The sequence below is a fragment of the Saccostrea echinata genome, unplaced genomic scaffold, assembly GCF_033153115.1.
Source record: "Saccostrea echinata isolate AGI-Se365-2 ecotype Australia unplaced genomic scaffold, CSIRO_AGI_Sech_v1 ptg000009l, whole genome shotgun sequence".
NCBI lineage: Eukaryota > Metazoa > Mollusca > Bivalvia > Ostreida > Ostreidae > Saccostrea > Saccostrea echinata.
Window position 1 is genome coordinate 19,703,974 of NW_026889758.1, and position 25,187 is coordinate 19,729,160.

Consider the following 25,187-nt stretch of genomic DNA (forward strand, 5'->3'; position numbering starts at 1 on the left):
GAGATACACAACTATAAAACTTTCATGTATGTAACATTATTATGTTTATAAATAAACTGAGCTCAGTTTCTTCAAAATTTCATTTTTGACATCAAGAGACTTGGGTAATGTATATTGAATCTAATTACCTAGATTCTGGTTTGATTCGTCTTCAGAGTCCATCTTAATTTTCTTGTTGGGAGTCTCCATGTCATCAAAGAAATCATCAGGCAGCACGAGATTGTCATACTCCCCGGGATCTCCCACGTCTTTGTTCCTTGGCCTCTTGGGAGTCAGCATGTCCTCTAACTTCCTTTTCTGAGTATTTATCTGAGACACCACACTAGATCCATCACAACTGTGTCTTGTTGGTTTGTCAATATTCCCTTCATTGTTTTCATCTAATCTTTTCTGAGCCATTTCAAGAGACTCTTTAGTCACTGCAATGGATTTCACACTAGCACTTTGGAAAGGCGAGATCTCGGGATGTGTTTTTCCATTATCCAAAGCTTTTGAAGATTGTTCCTTTGAATCCGTTTCACAGTTTTCTGCTAGCTTAGAACGCACCATATCAAGTGATTTCTGAGATACTGAGATACTTTTGCCACTAGCACTCTGAAAAGGAGAAAATGGCTTTTCCTTCAACCTTGGTTCTACAGTTGTACTATCTGATGTTTCCATTTCATGCTTATCTGCAAATTTTGCTTTCATCACCTCTTGAGATTTTTGAGACAATGAAACGGATTTAACACTATCCATTTGAAATCGAGAAAAGTTCTTTCTCTCTGTTGTGAGAAGACTGACTTCATCATTATCTTCACTGAAGAATGATTTGGTGGATTCTAAAGCTGCAGATGACACAGAAATCTGTTTTCCAGATGCACTCATAAATGGACAAGCTACAATATTTGCAGAAGACTTCTCAATGGGTTTTGCATTTTCATTTTTATTTAAGGTCTTTATATTTTGCTCACAGTCATCTAACTTTTTCATTTCACATCTTATATGAACTAGAGCCTGATCAGATACATGCACGCTTTTGCCTGAGGCACTGATAAAAGGACTAAGTGAAACAGATGACTGTACACTTTCATTCTCCTTTCCTGGCTTGCTCTGAAATTTTTGTAGAACATTAAGTGATTTGGCAGCAGCTTTTGGATCATTTAACTTGGGAACAGCTTGAATATTTTCTGATGTCTCTTTAAGAGTTACCATTGAATCTGTGTTCTCTATTGAATTTGTGTCCTTTGTAACAGTTTGTGAAAAATTGTCATGAAGGAATAATTTTTCCAATTCAGATTCTGGAAAATTGTCATTATTTTCTTCAGTTGAAGAGGTCCAAAGTTTTTTGGCTTCAGCAACAGCTTTTTCATCCACTTTAACCACCTTCCCTGATGCTGTTTGAAACCCATGAAATGAAAACTTATCTTGACTTGGTTCATTCCTAGCAATGTCACATGGACTGATAGATATTTGAATATTATCTGCTGAAAAATTTTCTAATGACTTCTTTGATTTTGAAAAGGCACTTTTACTGATGTCCACAAGTTTTATAGGGTTGAACCTGTCCACATTTGCATGTTCCCCCATGGAACTTTTCATCCCATCCTTGTTTTTATTCCCACTGGGTACATCAAGGGGCTTCTCCCATAATTTCTTGGCTTCCAAAATGGAATCATCACATACACTTACAGTTTTGCCAGAAGCTGTATGAAATCCTTGGAATGTTTCACTTTTACTGTTTCTATGTACAGGCTTCAGAAAATCTTCTCCAAGAGATTTTTCCCATAATTCTGTTGCTACAGATAGAGATTGCTTATCCACACTTACACTTTTTCCTGAAGCAGTCTGAAATCCTTTGAATTCCCCTGTCATATCATATCCTTCATCTTCTACTGCAGAGGAATTTCCTGTCTTAGGTTTATCACTTGCTTCATTTAAAGTTTCTTCTATTGTTTGACACATATTTACAGTTTTTCCTTCAAAGTCAGTACTGCAAGAATCTGAAAGATCAGCATGTAGAATTACTTCTTTATCTTTGAATGTAATCTCAGGATCAAGATCATCAAATTTATCTGAAATTTCAACTGTCTGTTTTTCCCATAATTCCTTTGCCTTCTTCAAACTCTTGTCATCAATGCTGACTGTTTTACCAGAAGCAGTTTGAAATCCACTAAAACTGGATTCTGTCATTCCAGCTGATGATTTTATAACTTGCTTATCAACTGGTTCAGTACAATCTTTCAGCTTATTACAAGATGGGGAAGGTACTCTTTCTTCTTTTCTTTCTACAGATACTCTACTTTCATTTGCATCACTTACATGGACTTTCCTCTCAGCTATAGCTTCCAGGGTAAATTTTTGGGAGATTTCCATCTCTTCATCAAACATATCATTCAGAAACAGATTGCTTAAATCTGCACTGTCATCAGGTTTTTCAGCATCTGTTTCTTTCTGGTTACTATTTTCATTCATTTTCCTCTCCTCGCTGCTTTCTGTCTGAGGGGTAGACTCTGTAAGTTCACTTTTGTGCATTTTATTTTTAGAGGATACCTCAGATTTAGTCTCATCTAGCCTTTTTACAACATTAGATGCTTTATGTGTTGAGTCTTTTGATTTTGGCTTGGCTAAAATTTTAGGTGGTTTAAATGGCCTAAAACCTTTAGGAATGTTTGAACCAGGGGGAAATTTGGCAGCAATTGAGGAAGATTTCATCAGCTGATCAGTTTTCTGTGGCTTCAAGGGGAAACCACTCGTTGGTTTTGATTTATGATCACTGATTCCTTTGTTCTTCATTCCAGAAAATAAAGTTTGAATAATTTCTTCTTCATCAATGTTAGTGAAATGTTCTTCCTTACCATCCAATTTTTTGGAAACTGCTTTGCTTTCTATTGGACCAATTTTTGCACTGCTAAATTCCTTCCCACCAGCTGTCTCAAATCCTGTGAATGAGTTTGAGTCAAGATTATCATGGACTTGAAATTCCTCAAATATATCTGAGAATATGTTTTTTCCCCTTGCTTTCAGATTTCCAGAATCTACATTTCTTGAGGATACTGCAGTGTTAGTAAAACCTTCTCTGAGATGAAGTTTGTTTGCACTGGAGAAACCTTTAAAATGTGTCCCAGTCATCAAATCAGCTTCTTCCCTGTCCCCAGATGGCATTATTTCTGAAGCATTACTGTCACACCCTGTATCTGGAAATTCTTTTGCATCACCCTCTTCAGAGATAATCATCTGAGCCTTTCTGAGAGAACTTTCACTTAGTTCTACTTTCTTTCCACTTGCTGTATGGAATCCTTGAAAACCAGCAGTACACTCTGAAGACATTTCCATATTGTCTTCCTCTACTTGTTCAAATTTTGTTCTGCTTTGGGAATGAAGTAGATAAAGTTTTTCTGTAGGTGCTTTCTCTGAATGGGTCTCCTTCACAGTTCTCTCCCCTGTATCACCAGTATCCACTTCTAATATTGCTCTTGCTTTCAGTAAAGCATCTTTTGTTTGAGAAAACTTTTTACCACCTGCTGTGCAGAATCCCTCAAATATCTCTAGGGTTTCCCCAGCTGTATCTGTTGCTGATTTATCATTAGAAACTTGACAAGGGAGATAACTAGGTTTTGTGTAGTAAATGGAGGGGTCTTCTGAAGGCTTGTCAGGATTAGACATGGTGGATGGTATGTTTAGATTTCTGTCTTGATTCATATTTGGTAATGTACTTACTTTCTCTGATCTGACACTATTACACTTTTGCTCTATTCCACAATCCTCTGTAACGACTTTCACAGGGACAGAGATGTCTTTTGAACAGTCCTGTATAAAAGGAAGTATACAATACATGAATAATAACTTTTGAACAAATCAAGAAATACATGTATATCTAGCCAAGTTTTTACTAGCTGATTATTTTTTACTCAAAGGTGTTTTTCAAAAAGGAAAGGAAAAAATTATTCCAAATAACTTGCCTTCTTTTTGACTACTTTCTGCATTGATGAGAATTTCTGAAACCCTGTGGAAATGAATGAAGCTGTGAATAAACTTTCAAAGCATTCAATAAACATAGGTAATCAAAAAAGCTCACCACTAAAAATGTTATCTATGAGTAAAGCTTAGTGGAACAGCAAATGAATACTCAGTAAGAACCGTTTGTTACATGCCAGTTTGTCATTACACATCAAACAACTAACCGTTCACGGTAGCTCAGTCGGTAGAGCGCTCGCTCCGTGATCGGGAGGTCGTGAGTTCGAATCTCGGCCACGACTGACCTAAGTCGATAAAAAATGGGTAGCAACTGTTCCTTCGCCATGCGCTCGGCACTTTGAAGTGAAAGTTGCGGGTCCTTCGGATGAGACCTTAAAAACCGAGGCCCCGTGTCACGGCAGGCGTTGGCACGATAAAGATCCCTCACTGCTCAATGGCCCTGAGTGCCGAGTAAAGGTCAAAATTTGAAGCCCTTCACCGGTATAAGGTGACGTCTCTATATGAGTGAAAAATTCTCGAATGGGACGTAAAACAACATACAATCAATCAATCAATCAAACAACTAAAAACTAGGGATGTCAATTTTGTCAATAATTCATATTCGAATATTCAATGAAAGTATTCGAATATATTCGAATATTCGATAAAATAAATCAAATCTGTTTTATTTTAAATATGCATCATCCTACTCTCATGAAAGGTTTAGCGTAGGTATACTTATATTGGAAGTAAAATTGTATGAAGACTTTTGTAGGTGTACAATAAAAAATTCCATTTGACATTTGTCAATATTTAAAATAAATAATTGATTTAAATGTAGAGAAGTATAATTTTAAGAAGTGAAACATGTGTATTTATAGAAGCTTCAACTGAGGAACCAGTCGTCTTATCAAAGGCAAGATAGTCGTAACGGTATACTGTTCAGATTTCAATATGTGTAATAAATTACAATTATCTGCCTAATAAGAGATATGACAATAATCTTTGGTGTAATGTTTTTAGAATATAAACAAATATTTCCGTAGACAATTGTCATAGGTAATTAACTATTTTCCCGATATTATCAAGTAATTTACACATTTATTCTTAAATTGAGCCCTTTACATTAATTACAGACAAATCCTATCGGACATTCATTCATTGATCAATTAAATTTATTTTGGTCGTGTATACTCTTCACGTCTTTTAGACATTCTAAGTAGGTTTTTCTTTTGTTGTCCTCGATTCTAGATTCGACTGTATCTAACTAATAAAAACATTGAAGTAATTTTTTTATTATACATAAAGCATTATTGTAGAATTCTTTACCATCTTACTCAAAACGAAATACATGTAATTTAGAGATCTATAAGATAAGAAAGTAGTGAAAGAAATCAGGCGATCGAAATTGATCGCTAGTAAATTAAACAGGGGTAATTCCAGCACTGTTCTAATCAAAATTTACAAATTCACAGTACTTCTTTTTATGAAATCTGAAAAACGCCGAATATTCGAATCTTAAATTCATATTCGAATATCAACTTATCGAATGAATATTCGAATGTTCGAATATTCGTTGCCATCCCTACTAAAAACACACACACCAATGTTAAACAAGCAGGACAAAATGTGTCTCTATAATCTTTATCCATGCAAGTTTGGTAGTCAGATAGTTACAGAAAAACTCATTTTGTACAAACACAGATATAGCAAAGTTTTTGAGGTCCCTGTCACCATTCTTAACATTTCCTTGTAAAATGTTTGGTTATACATGTAATGAATTCTAATATAATGAATTTAATATAGCGAGTTGCTTTTGTGTCCCATTAAGGTTAAAAATAATGCAATTTATATCTTTTTATATAACAAATTTTTTTAACATCCCTGACTTTAAATTATCAACCTGAAATTATTTTTCATAAATATTTACATGAATAACAGACATTTGATTACACAGAAAACTAAATTCTTCAAGGTAGATTTTGTATTTAACACTCAAGTGAGAATATATCAGTAGTATAAAAAGGAAAATACAGTATGTGTATTGTGAATTCCATATATATGTATACTTTTACAAATTCCACAAACAGATGAAACAGATTAGGGATATAACAAAGGAAATCTGCCTGTCCCCAGGACTTTGCTATAAGTGTACTTGGAAACGGGTCTGCTTAAAACTCTTTGATCTTTTGCATCCCAAAATGCATCATCAGTGCAATTAATTCAGCTTATTAGGAATGGATCTGTTCAAAAACTGTTTACTGATCACCCATCCCAAAAATATAGGAGTAAGTCAGGTATTGTGCATCCTTATATGCATCAGCCTTACAAGTTGGTCCAGGTAGGGCTAATAATTACAACTCCAAGCATATTAACCTGGAAGAGTGACACCACAACATTGTCATGAGCAAAAAAATTATCAAGTTAAATTTCTTAACTCTGAAATACTCTCTATCAAATTCAGAACATAGAAGTACAATCCCCCAATCTTCATAATACCTTGAGTTGAACTGACTTTGGGGTTTTCAGTCTGTGCTGACCTGTTGACATCAATCTCTAGTCTCTGACTCACTATTGTTTCATCCTTCTGTATTGCCAAGGAATCCCCAGGTTCATCTGCTATAATGTGATGGCTTTGGAGAGGTGACTCCACTTCTTTAAAGCCATATACAGTCTTGGGGCAAGATTTTGTGATCTGGTTATTGGTAGGATATGAAAATTTTCTGTTCTTACACCTAAGGCTGGATACATTAGAGCTGACTGGAGTTTCCTTTGGTTTAGAATTTAAAAGCTTGTGATCTTCTTCTGACTTTGTTTTGCATGCTTTGTCACTAGACTTTACTTGCTGTTTCTGAATATTATCAATGATTTTGGGGGATTTATCACATTTGTTTAGTAATGTATTAGAATGCACCCTATTCTCATCAAATGTTAATAGATTTTCATTATTAAGGGAACACATCTCATTCAATGAAGTTGGTGATACTTGCGAAAACAAATCATCTACATCCTCTGTAGTCACATCACTTTCTTCATTTGAGTGGGAGATCAATTCCTTGTTTAATTTTAAATGACTTGAATGGTCAGATGAGCTTTGTTCAAAGGACTGACCAGTTACCTCTATTTTTATTTCTTTGACAAGCTCACTGTTTTCAGTACAAACTTCATTAGACTCTTTAGCAGTGTCATCAGTATGACTAAAGGTTACACGTTTCCTTGTACTTGATCGTCTAGTCCTCCTTTTCTCGTTAGATAAAATTGACTTGACTCTCTTGTTACTTTCCATAGGAGTCTTGTACATTTCTGCATTGGGCCTATCTTTAACATCCTTTACTGGTGAGGATGATGAGATGGGAGAATTCTTTATAGTAATGCCAACTGTTGAATCCTCCCATGACTTCCTCTTCTGTCCTCTATTTGGAGCACACCGACGCTTTCCAACAGATTTGGAGGGTGGATCAAAGAAATCAGAGAGAGTTTCATCAATAACCTCTTGCTTCAGGGTCACAGCTTTATGTTCAATCAAGGAAATACTATCCTTTTCTACAGAGCTTGAAGATTTTTCATTCCTACTTGGCAGAATATTCTCGACTGTATCTGAATCCTCTGGTAAGAGTTCTTGAGAAAATATAGGCTCACTCTCCCACTCTGTAGGTTCAGATTTCACAGGGATGTCAGCTAATTCTTTGATCTCTGGGTTACTTTCTATATCCTCCTTTGATTCTGCCCTCTGTTCTTGTTCATTAAAACTACAGCACAGTTCATCCTGACTCTTAACAAGTCCCGGTGAAAACAACGCCCTAGGTACTTTCTGGAAAGGTTAGTATAAGTATGCTTTAAAAAATCAAAATCATACGAGGGGTGATCAAAAAGTTCGTGAACTTTTTGATCACGCCTTGTATAAACAAAAAATAACAGAACTGTTGGTCGCCAAATTTTGTGGAATCTTTTTTTCCACAAGATAATTACATGTATTTGGTTTTTATAGGTGAGAATAAATTTTCACAAAGTCTGATTAATGTTGTACATGTATATGAACTTTGATTTATAATTATACGAGAATATGATATTTTTGCAAGCAGACAGTCTTGCATAATTAAATGGAAGTACAGTTTTTACGGATAAAAAGTGATTTACAGTTTTCAACACTAATCAATACAACTGCTAGAAAAAGCAAAATTTAGATTATTATGCATAGTCTTTTAAATAAGACAGACTACTGAAGTACAATATTCTTAATGCAGATTTCAAATAATTTGTTCTAAAATTTTGCTCTGAAAATTGCTATACATCTCAAATAAGAAGTCCATGGGCCACAACACTCACGTGAGAAACTCCCTGGTCATGCTTGACCCCAAATGTATAATTTAAACAATTTTGAATCTACACTACCTGAATATGCTTGCATATTGATATGAACTAATCATGGTCCTGCTGTTCTTGAGAGGATTTTAAAGGTATTATTCCTACATAACCCCATGTAAACCTTTGATCCCTATCCCCCTATCCTACATGATTTATATAAACTTGAATCTACATTGTATCGGAAAGCCTTAAAATAAATTTTATTTTCTCTGGGACAGTGGTTCTTAAGATAGCTAAATGACCCCACCCTATTTTTGCCTTTTCCTGATTATCCTCCCCAGGAAGGGGGTATGACCACTTTAAGAAACTGATTCTTATTCATCAAAGGATACTTTGTGCCAAGTTTGGATGAAACTGATCCAGTAATTATGAAGAAGATAAAAATATGAATAGTTTCGATAAAGATGTAACTGACAATAATGACAGACAATGGACGAATTTCTATCAGAAATGCTCACTTGAGCCTTTGGTCCAGGTGAGCTAAAAATCATTAACAGCCACATGTATTTTTAAATTCTTTCAATTTACAATCTTTTCCAAATTCTTTTTCAATATTTACCTTCTGTTTTCCTACATCTGTGTATTCTTTTTCACATGAATCTGAAAATAAAATATATATCTCCAGCTGATTCAATGATCGGGTGCATAAATAGTGAAGAGACTTCAAACAAACATAAACCATTGTGACATTTTACTTTAACTCTTACTATTTAATCAATCAAAATAAAACAACTGAATAAGTAGAACAACAGCAATCAGAAAATGCAAGCTCATTCCAATGTCTGATCATATGATAACACAATTTATTTCCTCCAATATTCATCTTAATGTTACATCCAATTAGAATGTGGATCTTCTGAGCATGTAAGTTATTCAATCACATAGGGCACGTAACAAACACCATACTTTTTTTTGATTTCTGCTGAACAATTTCTCTGCAATTACCTCTTTGTCCATGCTTTAATTTTTGGCATCTCAAAATTCTTCACTGCTGTTTACAAGTTTCAAGTATAAAAATCTCTTTACATGTGAGCATCATTTAATAATAGAATTTTTTGCCAAAGGATTAAATATATTGTCTAGATTAACAACAAGAAAAAATTATAATTCATTTGGGAAACACATTGTACCATATCGATAACATTATGGAAAGAGATTTGGTTTTAATACAATATATCATAATTTGAAAGCATTGAATAACTGATTTGTATACTGCATGCATTTATATACATGGAAATTTTTGTCCCAGATTTTTGCCCTTTTTTGTCCTCAACACAAAGAAGAGAATTTAATACATGACAAATTCAAAGACAGAGTAATCTCTTCAACACAACAGTCTTGGCAAAGAGCTAGGTTCACTTTATGCATAAAATGGCCTTGTAGATAAACCAATTTATCCACTAACAAACTATGTCCCTTTCTCAACATCAATATAAAGTAGAGACTTGGCGCTTTCAGTTTGTATATAAAAGTTTCCTCTAAAGAGTCCAGGTACTCGAAAACAGGTTGTGTGAAATTGCGATATTCTTGAATTTTGCAGAAAACAGGTGAATTTCAGAACCTTCAACAAAGAATTAAAATATGAGCACACCCCTCGATCCAAAAATTACAATGTATTTTATAATCTTAATAAGCAGTTCTTTCGTAATATATTTGCACATTTTGGATCGGAGGTTGTGCTGTATACGAAATATTGAAAATAGCATCATATTTTGGCCATTTTTGAAGAAATATTCGGGATATGTGAATAATGACGCAATTCATGACGTCATAATGCATTGACTATCAAGAAAATTACATCATTTTTAGTAGAAATTCAGTCACCAAGTGTTCAAGTGATATTTATTGCCTTGTCGACTAAAACTATGCAGTTTTAATTTTTGCAGAAATTTACAGGGCCAAAAAAGGCCCTAAGTGGCCCTTGCTCTTTAAAATGAGACAAAATGTTTGTGTGATATGGCAAAAATAACCCTGTATAGAGTATTTTTTTTATATATATAAAAGATGTTTTAAAAGCTTGATCATTATTTTGATTAATAAAAACATAGGTAATCAAAGATTACGAAGCTCACCTCGACGAATGTTATCTACATGTAAGGCAAATTTCACATCATATTTTTTTTCTAGTTAGGGTACATCCCAAGATCAATGGCCATGCAAGTTTGATTTAATTATAGACCTGCTCAAAAACTTTTGACCTGTTTAGTAATCAAGAAAATTTTGGTCACTTCCAACATCCAAAGCAAGTCTGGAAGTTTTCATCCTTAGATGCACCATCTATGCAAGTTTAATCATAACAGGCCATAATATTATATAGCTACTCCAAAAAATTACCCTGGTCACTCATCTGGAAAATGTACATCAGATTCAGAATCCAAGGCAAGTCTGGAAGTGTCCATCCCTAGATACATCATCCATGCTAATTTGGTTAAAATATGGCTAAAATTCACTCATGTGGAAAATCTAGGTCAGATCCAGCATTCGAAGCAGGTTGGTTAGTGTACATCCCTAGATGCATCATCCATGAAAGTTTGGTCCAGGTAGGGCTTATAGTTACTTGGAAACGAGACTACTCCTAAATCTAAACCTGGTCTCACATGTGGAAAATCTAGGTCAGATCCAGCATCCGAAGCAAGTGTGGTAGTGTCCATCCCTGGATGCATCATCCATGCAAGTTTGGTCCGGGTAGGGCTTATAGTTACTTGGGAATGGACCTGCTCCTAAAACTTTAACCTGGTCACTCATCTGGAAAATCTAGGTCAGATCCAGCATCCGAAGCAAGTGTGGTAGTGTCCATCCCTAGATGCATCATCCATGCAAGTTTGGTCAAGGTAGGGCTTATAGTTACTTGGGAATGGACCTGCTCCTTAAACTTTAACCTGGTCACTCATCCGGAAAATCTAGTTCAGATCCAGCATCCGAAATAAGTGTGGCCATGTCCATCCCTAGATGCATCATCCATGCAAGTTTGGTCCAGGTAGGGCTTATAGTTACTTGGGAATGGACCTGCTCCTTAAACTTTAACCTGGTCACTCATCTGGAAAATCTAGGTCAGATCCAGCATCCGAAGCAAGTGTGGTAGTGTCCATCCCTAGATGCATCATCCATGCAAGTTTGGTCAAGGTAGGGCTTATAGTTACTTGGGAATGGACCTGCTCCTTAAACTTTAACCTGGTCACTCATCCGGAAAATCTAGTTCAGATCCAGCATCCGAAGTAAGTGTGGCCATGTCCATCCCTAGATGCATCATCCATGCAAGTTTGGTCCAGGTAGGGCTTATAGTTACTTGGGAATGGACTTGCTCCTAAAACTTTAACCTGGTCACTCATCTGGAAAATCTAGGTCAGATCCAGCATCCGAAGCAAGTGTGGTAGTGTCCATCCCTAGATGCATCATTCATGCAAGTTTGGTCCAGGTAGGGCTTATAGTTACTTGGGAATGGACCTGCTCCTAAAACTTTAACCTGGTCACTCATCCGGAAAATCTAGGTCAGATCCAGCATCCGAAGCAAGTGTGGTAGTGTCCATCCCTAGATGCATCATCCATGCAAGTTCGGTCCAGGTAGGGCTTATAGTTACTTGGGAATGGACCTGCTCCTAAAACTTTAACCTGGTCACTCATCAAGAAAATCTAGGTCAGATCCAGCATCCGAAGCAAGTGTGGTAGTGTCCATCCCTAGATGCATCATCCATGCAAGTTTGGTCCAGGTAGGGCTTATAGTTACTTGGGAATGGACCTGCTCCTAAAACTTTAACCTGGTCACTCATCTGGAAAATCTAGGTCAGATCCAGCATCCGAAGCAAGTGTGGTAGTGTCCATTCCTAGATGCATCATCCATGCAAGTTTGGTCAAGGTAGGGCTTATAGTTACTTGGGAATGGACCTGCTCCTAAAACTTTAACCTGGTCACTCATCTGGAAAATCTAGGTCAGATCCAGCATCCGAAGCAAGTGTGGTAGTGTCCATCCCTAGATGCATCATCCATGCAAGTTCGGTCCAGGTAGGGCTTATAGTTACTTGGGAATGGACCTGCTCCTAAAACTTTAACCTGGTCACTCATCTGGAAAATCTAGGTCAGATCCAGCATCCGAAGCAAGTGTGGTAGTGTCCATCCCTAGATGCATCATCCATGCAAGTTTGGTCCAGGTAGGGCTTATAGTTACTTGGGAATGGGACTTGCTCCTAAAACTTTAACCTGGGACGCCGACGCTAACGCCGACGCCGGGGGTATAGCATAAGCTCATCTCGACTTCGTCGAGGTGAGCTAAAAATCAGATTTTGTCATTTAAGTTACAATGCTTCTTTTCAGTAAAATAACATCAATACACAAATGCAACATTTTATGTGAAAATTAATCAATCTATCATATCTGAATCTTAATTTATTTAAACAACAAAATGCTTTCTTTGGTTGTTAGTATGAGCATTAACATTGCAGCTATTGCAGAAAAAATACTTAACCCAAGTAAGCGGGTTATGTTAATTTTTTCACAATAGCTGCAACTTTAATTCCCATACTAACAAATAAAGAGACATTTTCTTGTATATATTTATGTCTGTTGTATATATTTATGTCTGTTGTATATATTTATGTCTGTTGAATATATTTATGTCTGTTGTATATATTTATGTCTGTTGTTTATATTTATGTCTGTTGTTTATATTTATGTCTGTGTAAATAATCATATAAAGTAGTATCAATTCAGTTAAATATTGTATTATTGATGTATGTTTTATTGATGGAAGAGTCACTGCTCCAGAAATCTATACAGGTGGCTTTCTTAGCCGTGTTAAAGTACTGATATTAAAATGATCACAATTTTCATGAAAAATAAAGAGATAATATTCAGTGGATGTAAATATTAACAAATTATACATCCTACATATTTACTTCAATATTATGTAGATGAAGAATGGAGAAAAGAAAATGAATCAAATAGCTAATGCATTAGCATACTCCTCAGTGTATCAGAATAACCTGTTTCCTTTTTTTAAAACCTGCATTTACCATTCTTAAAATTGTTGCAGACTTCTGACATATACCTGCTATTTAAATTATAAAGTTAAAATAAATCAGGTTAGGTCTTCCTGATATCTATTCTAGTAGCCAAGTATTCACCATTTTTTCTTGAAAAACTAAATTTGCTGTGGACTTGTGGATTTACCCATGTGTCAAGACCTAACAACCTTGACAATTTATCAACTACTTTCTTCGTATTTATATGTATCTATAAAGAAGAGAAATCAGCAAAACCAAGAACTCATATCCCATCCAAATTAGAATGATTTTAGGCAAGTGTCTTCTATTTTAATTGGTTCTGCTATACCTTGCCTGACAGCTGGAGATATGGAGAGATGGGAGGGTGTTGCCAGGGAACTTGTCCACGATGCCACGGAATCGTTAGCTGTGATCCCCAGACTTCTAATTAAAGCATCCTCAGAAGTTATGGTAGGGGATAATGCTCCAACCTCCCTACCTTGTGGACTGAAATAACGACATACACATGTATCCCAGTCATTTTACTATGGCAAACTAATTTTGTCAAAAAACAGAAGTACCCATAATTATGCATGAACGCATTACCCTATTACTTCATGAATTCCAACTTTACAGTGCAATAAATTTGCGCAAACATTTTCATGCATAGGTTTTTAATAACCCACAAGCTGATCTTGTTCCATACCTGAGACCAAGAGATGGTTGTAGCCAATCAGCATGTGGACTGCTAGTAGTGGATTGAGAACTCAAAAGTCGCTCAAATGTGGAGACTTCTGGGGAAGATTCTAAAGACAATGAATAAACAAGAGGCCCATGAGCCTTGATGGTCACCTGAGTATCATGAGTTTTTTTTGGCTCCATCCAGATCTAGAACTCTGGACTCATGTGATAAAAATTTGACAGTTTGGTGAAGACTCAGTTTCGAAGGAGAGAAGGTGTACAATGTATGAAAAACTTCAATATATGACCAACTTAGCCCAGACATAGGGTAAATTACTTTGAAATGTGATGCATTAAATTACTATTACATTGCAATTTTTCCATTACAAATACCATTTCCATTACTTTCATTTTAATAGAAAATTCAGGGTATGAAATGTACTGGATCTTTTCGCTTGAAAGCACACAGCTTACACAGTATCTTTAGCCTTGAGCAGTTTAGGGATAGAGACAAATATTAGATAACGTTATTCTATTAAACTGGTAATGAAAGGAGAAGCTGTGTGTAAGTGAGGTGAAATATATAGAAGATATTCAATGTTTTGTAGATGAATATTGAATTTATTTCACGAACTGGACAGGATTTTTTTATATTTTCACACGTGCGAAGCATGAGTGAAAATATAAAAAATCCTGTCTCACGAGTGAAATTAATTCCATATTCATCTAAACATCGAATTTTCTGTTTATTACATTTCCTTAGATTTTTCCTCTGTCTTTTCATAACAAAGTGTCATAGGCTGTGGTGTCATAGTTGAGCGGTTGAGAGGTCATAGCTACAAGCAATTGTGAGATTGAAAAACGTTGTAAACATGGATTTTTAATGAAATATTTGGAAAAACTTTGGCAGTATAACTATAAGTCTCTGTCAGGATGGCTCATTAACGCTATCTTATAAAAGACCAGGGATTTTTTTTTAAAAACACTGAAAGGAAAGAAAATCGTAAGTGTTGGCACACTTCTGATATTCTCACACTGTGACAATACCATTTTGATACCCTTTTACACTGTGTCAGAATATCACTTTATTCAGTAAATAAATTACAGTATTTCACTATTGTTGAAGAAAATGTAATAAATTATTATCTCCTGATAAAAACAATTACTATCAAAAAGGATCATTTATTTTAAACCAAAAGTAGAAAAAACTAGAAATATGTCCATAGGACATGAATGCCCCGCCAAGGGTATATTAGTAATGCAACATTTTAACACAAATTGAGAAAAGTGAGGTCAAGGTCAAAGGAAAGGTCAAGGTCAAAAAATATTGCTGCAGTTGAATAGCTTACATCAGTATGTATCAGCATATGACGTTTGATTCAGAAACTAATTTAAGAAAAGTGAGGTCAAGATCAAAGGAAAGGTCAAGATCAAAAAATGTTGATGTAGTTGAAAAGGTTACATCAGTATGTATTAGCATATGAAGTTTGATGAAAATATTATGAATGGTTTCTTTAAAACTGAGCTAAACACTAATTCAAGAAAAGTGAGGTCAAGGTCAAAGGAAAGGTCAAGGTCAAAAAATATTGATGCAGTTGAATAGCTCTCATCGGTATGTATCAGCATATGAAGTTTGACACTAATTTAAGAAAAGTGAGGTCAAGGTCAAAGGAAAGGTCAAGGTCAAAAAATCTTGATGCAGTTGAAAAGGTTACATCAGTATGTATTAGCATATGAAGTTTGATGAAAATATTATGAATGTTTTTTTTTAAAACTGAGCTAAACACTAATTTAAGAAAAGTGAGGTCAAGGTCAAAGGAAAGGTCAAGGTCAAAAAATGTTGATGCAGTTGCATAGCCCTCATCAATATCTATCAGCATATGAAGTTTGATAAAAATATCTTGCCAATGGATAGTTTCTTTGAAACTGAGCTTTGAACAGAGCTAAACGCAAAGTGTGACGGAAGGACAGACGGAAGGACGGAAGACGGACATGACAAACACTATATGCCCCGGCCATATTCATGGCGGGGCATAAAAATCATGATTGATGACAAAAAGTAAAGATTTTACCTGAAATTAAAAGTCAGAACAATTTAAAAACAGGCTTGGGAAAAAAAAACCCAAAGTATATACAATGTCAATTGCAATTTCACTGAATGATGTCATTAATGTTAATACACCAGCGGTCCACCTTTCTAATCTGTAATGAATTTTTAATGGAATTTACATCCTTTACAAACTTTATATTTTGTGATATGATTAAAGTTGTTACTTGATAGATAGATTATTTTCTATATCAGAATAATGCCTTTCACATTTTTCCATGTGTGCCCCCCTCCCCCCCTTCTGAAAAAAGGAAAAACACTGCATGTATGATGATAACAATTATCAATTTTTTGGGCCGTTAGTAAATGCTTCCTTAAAAAGAAACTTTTCAGAGTATCCTTGTTCTGCAATCAAGTTCCTCTCTGATTCTTGAATTATTATATGCCCTTTTTAAGGTCCATAAAAAAACCCCACTCAATCTAAGTTTACTGAGCTGGTGCCTAAAAGAATTGGCCTGGTACCTAAAGTTTAAAAGGTCATTTCGAGGCCTGATATTACACTCAGCAAAATACAGTAAATCTGATAACGTACAGGGTTTGACATTTACTTTCACGAGTACTAGACTAGTCGGGCTACTTCCCATAATTTTTACTAGCCCTGATCGTAAAATCACTAGCCCTGACCAAACCTGCAAATTTAATTCTTATAATCTCTAATTTTGAGGTAATTTTGAAATCGTCTCTAGCGCATGTCAAGAATTTGACAGACTAGCCAATTGAGTGTGTTCATCAAGACATGCGAATATCATAAGCTTTAAAGATAATTCAACAAACTTTAAATAAAATTTGTATCCTAAATATTAATAAATTAAGTACAGAATATATTTTTTTTGGCAACTACTGTATACAGGGAAATTTTCGCCCCCATTTTATTTTCGCCCCTTTCGCCCTAATCACAGGTGGGCGAATTTAAAACGGGGCGAATTCATAGAAAACAAAATAATTTCTTAAACAGAACTGTGACTGGGCAAATTTAAACCGGGGCAAAATTGTTCCCAAGTGCAAAAGGGCGAAAATAGTACGGGGCGAAAATAACCCTGTATACAGTATTTATACAACATTGATAGTGAACGCTTGTTTCTACCGCAACTTGTTTATTACAGCTGTGGCTATATTTTCATGAACTATCTCTAAACGTGAGAAAAAGTACGATCTGCTTGCATGAAATGAAATATGGGTGTAATTGACAGAAAAATATAATACTTTTGAGAAATTATAAGCTCTTACTGATTTTTGAATTAATGTGTGTGTGTTTGGGTGTGTTTGTTGGGTGTGGGGGGAGGGGGGAGGTCGATGCACACTTCTGGTGCCTTTGGCTAAAACAGTGATTGTATCATACGGGGATTTTTTTCTTTACCATGTATTTACAATCAGACAAATAAGTAAATTTCTTTAAAAGTTTTTTGAATATTTATTTGGAAGACTGAAATGGAATTTAACAGTTATTTTATCAACATGACCAAACCATTCAGTCGGTAGAGCGCTCGCTCCATGATCGGGAGGTCGTGAGTTTGAATCTCGGCCGCGACAGACCTAAGTCAATAAAAAATGGGTAGCAACTGTTCCTTCGCCATGTGCTCGGCACTTTGAAGTGAAAGTTGCGGGTCCTTCGGATGAGATCTTAAAAACCGAGGCCCCGTGTCACGGCAGGCGTTGGCATGATAAAGATCCCTCACTGATCAATGGCCTTGAGTGCCGAGAAAAGGTCTAAATTTGAAGCCCTTCACCAGTATATAATGACATCTCTATATGAGTGAAAAATTCTCAAATGGGACGTTAAACAACATACAATCAATCAACATGACCAACTGGTCTAGTTCACGTACATTTTACACGACCGGACCACTCATTTACTAGACTGGGTCAGTCGGACATGCCTTAGTGTCAAACCCTGACGTAGGAGTTGTGAATCTCTGTTATTTATGTCTCTTATGATATATAATGCATTTCAATATATGACCAACATAGCCCTATCCTGGAGCCTGAACTCTGAGCCCTGAATTTCAAAATTTTGGTAAAGGGCTCATGGCATATTATAACCATGGCAACAGTATAACTGCTTCATGTCCAGGAGAAAGGATTGCATTAATTTTGATGGTTTTGGCCACACACCAGGAAGGCAGACACACAAAATTCACATTCTATACACAAACAAAAAAATGGTTGAAATTGGTTCAGTCATTTATAGGAAGAAAGCTAAAAATGTTCTAAAGTTTATGATGGATTCAAGATGAACGATGCACAATGGATGAAAACAGATGGCAATAGGTCACCTAGTGACTCAGATGACCAAAAAAAAAGATATATGCACGTATCATGATGCTGAATAAACATTTGATTCCTCTTGAAAAGACTAATAGTCAAGATAGTCTGTTCAACAAATGGGTAAAAGTTTTACACTGCAATTACCAAATTTCCTTCCTCTGTGGAATTTGAGGATATCTGGTGTGAGCTGGGAGGAACACTGCGACACAGGAGAAATAAATAAATCCCTCTCCTCCTCTCTCTTTTTGTCGTCAAGTCTCCGTAATGTAGCACTTTGTAGCCAGTCTTCACAACTGGGACCCACGGCTGCATAAGATCAATAATCATAAAACACATCAATTCTATTTGATTCAGCTAATCTTTATTTGAGAACAACACAAATAGGCAGACTTTTTTTTAAATTTTGACAAGTGATCCAATCAAACAATTGCATATACATACAAGTATATATATATATTTATTAATTACTCCTCAGAAGTGACTATCTATTTGAGAAAGAGGGAGATGGTGGGGCATTGCTCATTTTTAAACAGTTATTTTCTAAATCAAACTCACTTCACTTCATAAACTTATAAATGGTGAGTTTTGTAGAGTCCAGAGTTTTTGAAATGAAAAACAATTTACTGGTCAAGTGGACCAGTGATTTAGTGAAATTCACTGGTCCATCAGCATATTTGGGATACCACAATTAAAAAAAAAAGAGAAATTCAAAAACTGAAATTTTTTTTCATTCCAGTTACACATTACAGTAAAGAATAATTCTGACTACATATCTCTTTCATCTTCAATTTCTCTCACTATTTCTGTTTTAGGTTGTTCTTTTCTTTTTTTTTACTGAATATGAAACATTTTGTGAAAACTAATTGTCCAAAAAGTGCTGAAGGTTATTCTATCATACATGCACCCAGATTCAAACATTTTGATGATCTCACAAATAAGCTTAAAAACTGAACATTAAGAGGTTAAAATTCTGGAAAGGTTGAATTTTTTTACTAGTCACTCGGACTGATTACATGAAGAAAATTACTGGACTTTTGAAATATTCACCAGTTTTGATGGTGGGACCAGTGGATTTCAAAAACTCTGGTAGACCTTGATGGCAAGGGTCCTTGACCACAATTTTTTAAACAAAAATTTGTATCTTAAATAAGGGAGTGATGTAAACAGGGATGATCAAATGACAAATTGTTCTCTGACACAATTACTGAGAACCAACACTATAAATGCAGACAATTTTTTGAAAACTTTTGAAACTTCCAGTGTTCATTTGACAAGTCAAATCTAAAAACACAAATTCATTCAAATTTCCCAAATATTACTGTAGACCAGTTTTTACAAATGACCAAATGTTCATGAATTTACTAACATGTCACTGATACAGCGTAAGACATTATCAGATTAATGGGGTATTTCAATATTTTTCTTTCCTAACAAGGCAGCATTATCTAAGTATTAACATAATTTACCCTTTTTCCATCAGTCTTTATTACCAATCTGTTTAGCAAAATTAAAGCATACCTTCTTCTAATCTTTTCTTGGATCTTGAGAAACATTTCTTGGCTCTTTTACTGAGAGACAGCCTTAAAGTTTGATGATGTTCCCCACTTTTCCCACATGGCAATTTTTTTTCACTTTGTTCCATTTCAACTATTTCAAAATAAAATATGTCAGATTAAATTTAAATTCAGTTTGGAAAGCATACACAGGATTTTTTTTAAATATTTAAATTAAAACACATGTCAGATTAAATTTAAAATCAGTTTGAAAATCATAAACAGGATTTTTTTTAATTTTAAAATTAAAACAATGTATTTTTAATTATTTTATCATCATGTTTGTGTAAGATACTGTTTTAATTATTAAATATATAAAAGTAAAATTGCACTAATAAAAAAATTGTTTGCCATTGGGTGTATTTGATCTGGGGACCTCTGGATTGTTAACCGGGTGCTGACCCACTTGACCAGTCACACCTTGCACAGAATGTCCATTTAATTAATACTTATATAGAGGTATGTTTCATTTAAAAATTTTCAGAATTTTAGATTGCAATAATTTTGAATGATAGAAACTGGTTTATTAGGAATATAACTATAGTATGAAATTGATAAAAAGTAATTTTAAAAAATATATTTTTCAAAAATATAATGTTCTTAGTCTAACTTTGTCTTCCTGTTTTGAAAGTAATTATCTGAAGCCATATTTGCTTTGTTCGACCTAAAGAAAAATACATGAAAGATCTCCTGGACTGTTCTGTAATGTTGATGTGAACTTAATGTCACTCACTGGCTCAACTACAACACCTCCTGTTTAAATCCTTACTTAGGAACAGTCCTTTAAAGAAGGTTGTCAATAAAATATTTGGAAACCCATCAGTCTGGTTACATTTGTATTTGAAACAAGAGGCCCATGGGCCACATTGCTCACCTGAACATTTTGGCTAGTTCAGTATTGAAAAGTTTTAATATTAAAGTGGTTCTGGGATGGAGGGGGGGGGGGGGGGGGGGGTTATGATTTGAACAAACATTAATAATATCTTTGCTGTTCTTAAGAAGAAATTTTTATTGATTTTTCCTTTATATTCCTTTGTATAACTATGATCCCCTGTTATGACCCTTCTATACTCCTGGAGGGTCATGACTTGATCAAATTTGAATCTACATTATTTGCAGAGGAAGATTTTATTTTATTACGACCAATCACGGTTTCGTTGTTCTTGAGAATAAGATTTTTAAAGACTTTCCTATGTATTCCTATGCAAAACTTTGATCATCCATGTTGCCCCACCCTACCCCGGGGGGTCATGATTTGAACAAACTTGAATCTACACCATCTGAGGATGTTTCCATATAAATATGATCAATCATGGCTTTGCTGTTCTTGAAGAGAAGATTTTTTAAAGATTTTTCCCTATGTATTCCTATGTAAAACTTTGATCGCCCACTGTGGCCCCACCCTACCCCTGGGGGTCATGATTTGAACAAACTTGAATCTACACCACCTGAGGAAGCTTCCACATAAATATGACCAATCATGGCTTTGCTGTACTTGAGAAGATTTTTAAAGATTTTCCCTATGTATTCCTGAGTAAAACTTTGATCGCCACTATGGCCTTACCCTAGACCCGGGGGTCATGACTTGTATAAACTTGAATAAACACTACCTGAGGTTGATTCCACATGAGTTTCATCTTTCCTAGCCCAGTGGTTCTCGAGAAGAATATTTTTAAAAGATGCCATTAATTTTTCACTAATTTGTAATTATCTTCCCTTCCAAGAGAGCATGGCCCTTCATTTGGACAAACTTGAGTCCCCTTTACCCAAGGATACTATGTGCCAAGTATGGTTGAAATTGGCCCAGTAATTCTGGAGAAGAAGATGAAATTGTGAAAAGTTTACAACAACACCGACAGACAACGGACAAATTTCAGGCAGAAAAGCTCACTTGAGCCTTTGGCTCAGGTGACTTAAAACCAATCCAAAGCAGAGATAGTTTTAACATTGCTGCGTTTGAATACTTTTAAGGAAAGATGTATTTCAATTGTTTGAGTAACTGTACACCTTGTGTGCGATGAGGCCTGGATAAGTATGACTGCTTCACATTGTGCTCATGTTAAAGTGACAGTACGGCGCATCTCATCAAAAAACAGACTTGATAAAATTTTTTGATAGGATTTGGAATTTTTTTTACTGCTCATAAATGTATACACTTTCAGAAAATTACAAGTTTCATAATTAAAAAATTTGATTATTTCATTAAAATTAATAATTATTTATGGACCATACATATCTACATCACATGCTATACACGCATGCAGAGTTTTCATAAACAAAACGGCATGGTAAGAGAGGGAAACCTGTACTGTAGGCCTGCTACATTGTCAAGGTTGACCAAGAAGAAAAAGAAACTGAAAACAGAGCTTGAAAAAGCAACTTTTCTGATTAGAATTTAGTTTGGGATTAATATAATCATTGGATGAAGAAGAAACGGGATCTCGGCGACACTCACGCAGGGCTCGTGAAGGTTCTACTCTACAGGTTTGTTGATACATGTTATCGTTTCTCATATCTCCATGGCTTTCAAAGAAAAAAAAATCAGTGTAAACTCAACATAAAAGGGCACCTATGACATATAAACATTGTTGCCATTCGAAGTGCAAATTTTAGTGGAACTGTGCAGAAAATATTTGTTTGACGTTTTGCCGCGATAACATATGATTAGGGTTGGATACCATTAAGCATGAAACGGTATGATACCATACCGGTATTTTTGAAATGATACGGTATTTTTAACGATACGGTACTATGCATTGATGAATGAGAATGGGGTTCATTTTATAACAAATGTGCTTTCACCATTCACTAACCTTTCAATGATATAATCTAAAATGAGCTTATAAACTGTTCCATGCTTTTAAGAGATAACAATAGATATTCCTGATATTCAAATTACAAACATATCATTTCAACCTTTTAATAATGATCAACAAAACAAATCAATTGAATCGCTAACAAATTAATTTGCACAAATCGGCTGACTGCTTCACCCGGTTGCCAGGACCCCTTTTGTTTGGTCGCACTAAATGACGAAACAGTAGATAATGGATAGATCACATTTTTTGCGACATTTTGCCGTTTTAATTAAGATTTATTATCAGTTTTTATTTGTAAAATTAAAATAAGATTGATGTGAATGTATTTTGATTTTTTTCTTAAATATACGTATTGATTTAACTCGAATATCGGCAGTCGAAAGTAAGTATCTTTCTAAGAATCCATTTCGTTACATATAATTAGCCTACCCTTACAAAGAGCGGAGAATTCGATTTTAGCAAGTTTGGAATCGTTTTTTTTAATCAAATTGAATGTATTAAAATATTTTAAAGATTAGAAGTACCTTAATATTAGTACCGGTATTAAATGAAACGGTATTTTACCGGTATTTTTGAAGTAACTATTCGGTACGGTATTGGTACCGAATACCGGTATCCAACCCTACATATGATTTGGTGGTTTTCCTTTCTTGGACCCCAATACACAAATGTCAACAATTGTACTTTTAATTCTGTTAAATTCGTCTGAATGCAGACTAAAATGTTTACGATTATTAATTTATCAGAAAGTTTTATTTTGCTTTTGAGAAATGCTTTTACCTCATATTCCATTACAATTGTAAACTCTACAGTGTAGGCATGTGCCATTTTAGAATTCACATGGTACAAATAAACAGATCTAAGACTGCTCCAGTTTGTACGACCCTTGATTTTCCGGCAGATTCTAATTACATTAATTTTGTATGAGAGAATAAAAATGTTTCTCAAACTGCTGACTTCAACTTTATACCTTATTCCTTAATGATATATTGGGTAAATTTGAATGAAAAAGCACACGTTTTGCAACCAACCAAAACTGGTTTTCTTTGTTATTTCATTCAAGCAGTAACTGTTTGGTCACAAATTAACTGCTGTATATAGCCCCAAAACTTTTAGAACTTTGACTGCAATCACGCAGAAAAAGACACATCTCCAAGAGTGATTTTTTCATGAATTGTTTTCAGATGAGTTCAAAGTTGAAGATAATCACGGCATCAAAGTACATATTTCTGCACTTTCTGGGGAAAAATGCTAAATCTAGTGATTGTAGTACCAGACATGACTAACGAAAACGTCCTTGCGAGCCAGCTATCACCAGTACATGAGTATTTACGACATTCCGTCATGACTTACCTCAGGTATGTTTAATGGTGATCATCAAAATTATTAATTTCCGAGACATACCATTAATTGTGACCAAAACTAGAGACTGGAACTGCCAACATTATGACATAAACTTTCCCTCGTTCCATCAAATATGGCGCCACGGAAATTCAACATAATACACAAATCGAAACTATAGAGGAAATCCGGAAAAAACTACATATCCATTGGAATGCATCTAAGAACCAAATGTATTCTACAGAATGGGAATATGTAACATGACACAAAGTCTATGGCTTTTCCGTAGCAGCTTGCTATCACGATGATCAGTCTGGTCGAACCCCCGAATGGGGGTAAACGGAAATGGGAAATCCATACCCCCAAACGGGGGTATGAGCATGCGCAGATGCTTAATAATGTGCGTATTTCACGCAAAAAGTAGGGGTTTATAAAAATCGCTGGTGCAAAGTAACGGATTATTTGGCAAATGTAAAACCACTCAGAAATGATAGATTAAAGGTGTTTTTAGAATTTGTATTTTACAAAAATACAACTTTATTGTACAAATCGGGATTTATTCACTGGCAAAGTTGGCGATCTTTTGCTTCTTGACATGCAGATATTTAAGATAAAATATTCGATAAACAGACATAAGCAATTAATATTAAATTGAAATTATAAAAAAAAAATGTATTATTCTACCTTATATCTTTTATTTTCATAATAAAATACAAGAAAAAATGGTGCTAATATCGATTTATTTATGATCGTGGGTTTCGGTCCGCGTTTCCTCTGACTAGCAATCGACGGTCTTTATTATCGATAATCATGCCCAGGAAGTGTGACAAAAATACATATAAAAATAAAATTCAAATGAAATCTATCGTATTTATTGTCTTTTATATCTTATAAGAATTAAATAAAATGTTTGGCAACTTGTAGTTTTTTTTTTTTAATGGATACGATTATTTGGGAAAAAACAAGATTATATTTTATTTTATTTAAATCTAGATTCTAAATTAATATTTTCCTAATTCTCAGAATATTTTTCCTTGTGTTTTAAATTCCATAATCTTAATTGAGACGTCCTACAAAATAATAAATAATTTCACGAAATGACGGGAAATATTTCATTATTCCTACAGTATGAATTCAAACTATA

The 25,187-nt window shown here is 34.8% G+C and overlaps 1 protein-coding gene across 1 annotated transcript in view; it reads right to left on the bottom strand.

Annotated features, from left to right (window-relative positions):
• The window catches only part of LOC133182514 (breast cancer type 2 susceptibility protein-like), a gene marked incomplete at its 5' end in the record, with an annotated part of 41,937 nt that extends 21,971 nt beyond the window's left edge, over positions 1-19,966 (bottom strand). Inside the window, 8 exons of the mRNA XM_061317359.1 lie at positions 129-3,789; positions 3,942-4,003; positions 6,436-7,747; positions 8,861-8,901; positions 13,627-13,784; positions 13,984-14,083; positions 18,475-18,636; positions 19,849-19,966. Of these exons, the coding sequence (XP_061173343.1) occupies positions 129-3,789; positions 3,942-4,003; positions 6,436-7,747; positions 8,861-8,901; positions 13,627-13,784; positions 13,984-14,083; positions 18,475-18,636; positions 19,849-19,966 (5,614 nt within the window). The remainder of the gene's footprint in view (positions 1-128; positions 3,790-3,941; positions 4,004-6,435; positions 7,748-8,860; positions 8,902-13,626; positions 13,785-13,983; positions 14,084-18,474; positions 18,637-19,848) is intronic.
• Between the last annotated feature and the right edge of the window lie 5,221 nt (positions 19,967-25,187).